This window comes from Triticum dicoccoides, chromosome 7A, assembly GCF_002162155.2.
Source record: "Triticum dicoccoides isolate Atlit2015 ecotype Zavitan chromosome 7A, WEW_v2.0, whole genome shotgun sequence".
Taxonomy (NCBI): domain Eukaryota; kingdom Viridiplantae; phylum Streptophyta; class Magnoliopsida; order Poales; family Poaceae; genus Triticum; species Triticum dicoccoides.
In genome coordinates, this window is record NC_041392.1 from 172,207,420 (window position 1) to 172,211,724 (window position 4,305).

The 4,305-nt window shown below is 50.3% G+C and overlaps 1 protein-coding gene across 1 annotated transcript; it reads left to right on the plus strand.

The window, feature by feature from the left end:
* The first annotated feature begins 1,810 nt into the window (after nucleotides 1–1,810).
* On the plus strand, nucleotides 1,811–2,431 carry LOC119331675 (protein TIFY 11e-like). Its single transcript, XM_037604829.1, has one exon. The coding sequence runs from the start codon at nucleotides 1,910–1,912 to the stop codon at nucleotides 2,318–2,320; it is 411 nt and encodes a 136-aa protein (XP_037460726.1). The 5' UTR covers nucleotides 1,811–1,909; the 3' UTR covers nucleotides 2,321–2,431.
* Nucleotides 2,432–4,305: the final 1,874 nt, after the last annotated feature.

Here is a 4,305-nt window from a genome sequence, read left to right on the forward strand (position 1 = left end):
CAGCCCCATGATAGTATTTTGCCTTGAGCGCTCTCACGAACAAATTGTCGGGATATACAATAAGCCACCAAGCTTGGCTGCATGGATCTGGCGGCGGCGGCTGGATCCTTTTGGTCTAGTCTCCGACAGAGAAGGCGACAGTCCGTGCACAAGAAGCTGGATGGAATTCTTCGAACAGATCTGGGTGAAAACCTGCTCTTGGCTAGATACCAAAGCCGGCGGTCGTGGCGCTCTATGGCGTCGTTTCCTTCTTGAAGGCATCGTCATGGAGAAGTTCTAGACTACTATCTGCTACCTCCGGGGGAAACCCTAGATCGATAGATCAGAAGATGGCAGTGCGATTGTGTCGTTTCCCCCTTGGGGGCGTCTTTCTTGGAGGTGTACGCGGACTCGAGGAACCAGTGGACGACGTCTTTGGTTGAGCGGTGCTTCGTCATACACATTGATGGTGACAGATCTCGATGGCATGGCGCCCTGGAGATTAGGGGTCTGATGTGCGGTGATGGACTCGCGCAGGAGGGTGACGCTGTCAGGCGTCGTGGTGGCATCGACGGCAGCTAGACCGGGCAAGGTAGATGCAGCAGTACTTCTCTGAAGATGGATTGGTGGCAGGTGGCGGCGGCGGCCTCTGAGTGTGCGCTGGACCGGTGGATGCCCCATACCCGGCAGGCGTCCTGGTTGGCGCATCAGGTCTTAGATGTTAGGTTTGGCTGCGAGGTCTGTTTAGTATTAGGCCCAGACTATGAGCATCTCTTCATCAACTGGATAGGAGTAGCGACAAATATTGCCTAGAAGGTGACTTTAGTCTTACTGTTGTATTACTTTATAAGGTTTTGTGTGAATAATTAATAAAGTGGCTGCATGCATCGTCCAGATGCAGAGGCCGGGGGTCTTCCTCCTTTTCTAAAAAAAAGCTTGGCTAGCAAGGAGAGCATGGTTAAAAACTTTAAGGGCTTTGAATCGCTCACCTCCATGTTTTTTCGACCTGTAATTTTCTCCCAACTAGACGAGTGGATATGTCGGTGATCATTATCATCTCCCCAACAAAACTCTCTGATCATGTGTATGAGCTTCTCAGAAAGGGTTGCTGGAAACTTAAAAACACTCATTGCAAAGGTGAGGACCGCCTCAACCACAGATTTATTTGGTTCTCCTTGGCTCCATCGAAAGAATATTTTTTTCAGTTCAATCATTCATTCTCTTCCTCACTTTATTTTTGTTGGTTGAATTTACCCTCTACCATGCGTCCTCTGGAATAGGCAAACCTAGTTATTTCTCTTCAAGACTCACAGTCACAACATTCAAAAAATTTATTACTTCCTGTCCATCCTCTTGTGAGCATTTGTTTCCAAGGAGCAGAGAACGTTTAGATGGACTGATTAGCTGGCCAGTGGCTCGCTCTTAGCTGTTCAGGATGTGCTTGATCACCATTTGCTTTATTTATGTCCATGTACTGTAGTTTGACATTGTTTTAGTTCATACTCTAGTTGTTAGCAGAGGGGCCTCGGCCTCTTGTGTCTATGATCGCTGCACCGGAGTCGGCAGCAGGAAAATGATCTACTTCATCAATTTCTAATCTGTCTGCCTGCCGCCGAATTAACAACTCAACGTGCTACACGAGGGGAGTATACCATCCACCACGCTGAAATTTTCGTGCTGTCCCTCGACCAGCACGTGTTCTTGGTGCCAAAGTCGACCAGAAAGAAGCAACCCGCGTCCCCCCATTTGACAGCAACAGCCCACAGGCCGCGCGATTCCTATAAATCAAACCCATCTCACCACCTCCTAATCCATCAGTTTATCATTATCATTCCTGCAACCAACACCGGATCAACTAGCAGAGGCACTGCGAGCTCGCCAGGCTTCCAGAGCGTACAGGGTGGCCGATCGATCGATCCACCGGCAAGCAATGGCGGCGACAGGGAGCGCTAAGGGCCTCCGGTTCGCTGCAGCGTGCGGCGTCCTCAGCCGCTGCATCAAGGCGGCGGACGCGCGGCCGGCGCCCACGGTCGTCCTCCCCCTCATGCCCGGAGCGGAAGTGCCCGCGCAAGACGAGCACGCGGGTCCTGCGCCGGAGCACGCGCAGATGACTATCTTCTACGGCGGGCAGGTGCAGGTGCTCGACGAGGTCCCGGCTGACAGGGCGGCCGAGCTGCTCCGTGTCGCAGCTGCCGCAACAGGTGGCGACCTGCCCATGGCGAGGAAGGCGTCCCTGCAGCGGTTCATGGAGAAGAGGAAGGGCAGGCTCGCCGCGCGCGCCGTCCCCTACAGCCGGCCCGACGGCGATGCGTCCTGTTACCGTCTCACGCTTACGCTCTAGTTCGTGTTCAATCGTACTCTAGAGTAGCCTGAGATGTGTGTAATTTACGGTCGATGTGTGTCTTTGCTCCCAATTATGATCAAGATTCTTGCTCTGAATTATGGTCAGAAATTCCTGCTGTTCTTGTTTTGACAAACTGGTCATGGCGAATTGTTGAGGTGTCAAATCATACATCGTGTGGGGTCGACGTCGCCGGGAATCTCTTCGAGGGCGCGTTGCCGGCGGGAGTGTGCGCTGCCCGCAGTGCTTGAGGCGGCGGCGCTGTGCGCGTCCATCCACCCCTCGTCTTCCCGTTGCCGGGAAATAACAAGCTCGATCTAAAAAATCAGAGAGAATCTACAGCAGGTTGCAAACTAATACTAAGCAAATCAATCTAATCTATGTGTATAATACCTACAAATTCATGGAAAATCATGGGAAGCAAAGGAGGACCGGATCTGGCTTTTGGAGTTGCCTCGTACCTTGTTGCTGGACTTCCTATGCGGAGGAATAGAAGCAAGGAGGCCGGCCGAGGAGCTGACCAGCTGAGCAGAAGGCCAGGCAGCAGGCCGAGGACCTGGGCAGAAGGCCGGGCGGCCGGCCGGCCGTGGCGGTGCAGCACGACTAGGTCGATGCTGAAGGAACTGGGGGGCGGTGCTTCTGTTTGCGATGTGTCTTGTGAGAAGTTAAGCGGGCGTTTATTTACCGCGAAAACTGAGCGCGCGGTGAGCGAGCGCTTTTTTTCCCGCCAGGATTCTTTTCGAGAGCTTCGACCTCTTGGAAACTTTCCTGTGAAATAGAGAAGAGAAAAATCCATAGGATTGATTCCTAAGGTTTTTATTCCTGTAAATCAAACGATTACCAGAGAAAAAAATCCATAGGATTAGAATCCTATGAAAATCCTACAAAAATCCCATGAATCAAAGGAGCTCTAAGAAGAGCCCGTCCACCGATGCCTCCGAGAACTGCTCTTGCGGTCTTGCCGGCACCGCCACCGACGAGCCTGCCAACTTTGACGCGCACGCCTTGCATCCATGGACCGCCATGCCCCGGCCCCTGCCGCCCACGCCACCGGAGGCCTGTTAACTCACCGTTGCGACGCGGCCTGCTGCTACCTCGCCGTGGTCGTCGCCAGCCGTACGTAATGTGCGTCTGCGCTTGCTTGGTGTGTGACGTCGCCGGTCGCCGTCACCCTTGTGCTGCGCTCCCGCCATGGCACGCGCTTCAGTTCCCGTGTTATGTTGCTCCTCCGTGGCAGCAAGCCAGGACGGGCCTTGATCGAGCGGGCGCCTGGCACGGATGTGTGTGGCGAGCCTGCGCTGTGCGTGGTGCGCATGCGACTAAGTTTTTTTACCGGAGCCGGGAGCTACCGGTGGAGAATCTGCCGTTCAATTGCTTTCTCTAAGATTCCTGCCAGCTTTTTGTGTATAAAGTAAAAATAATTTACTATGCAATACAAGCAGTAGACAAAGAAATACATCTGTGCATGTCAGATGCGTGGCAGCTTTAAATGTGACTTGGTGGATGACTGATTAAAAGGACGGCGCATGGGTTCTCTCCCCCAAACAAAGTAGTTACATTTTATTTGCTGATCATATTTTGAATGGTTAACAGCTTGTGAACCAAATTTTCATTAATGAATTTTTTTGTACATTTGAATTCAGGGTGATAAGACCTTTAAAACAAGACCGGTCTTGGATACAATTTGGCTAGATTGAATTTTTACTGTTTCAATTAATTTCACATTATAAAAAATACGATTTTACTCATTTCAATAAACAGAGTTTACTCATTCCAAAAAAATTATTTCACTAATTTGAAATACGGATTTCACTCATTTACAAATTGATTTTATTATTTCAAACTAATATTTCATTTATTTCAAACAACTGATTTCACTCAGTTGAAAAAACTTACTTTACTCATTTCAGAGAACACATTAGATTCACTCATTTCAAGTACTATATTCCACTCGTTTAAAAAACTTATTTCACACACCACAAAAA

Bases quoted from the DNA above. Each gene is read 5' to 3' on its own strand.
- LOC119331675 (XM_037604829.1), top strand. From the start codon at position 1,910: ATGGCGGCGACAGGGAGCGCTAAGGGCCTCCGGTTCGCTGCAGCGTGC.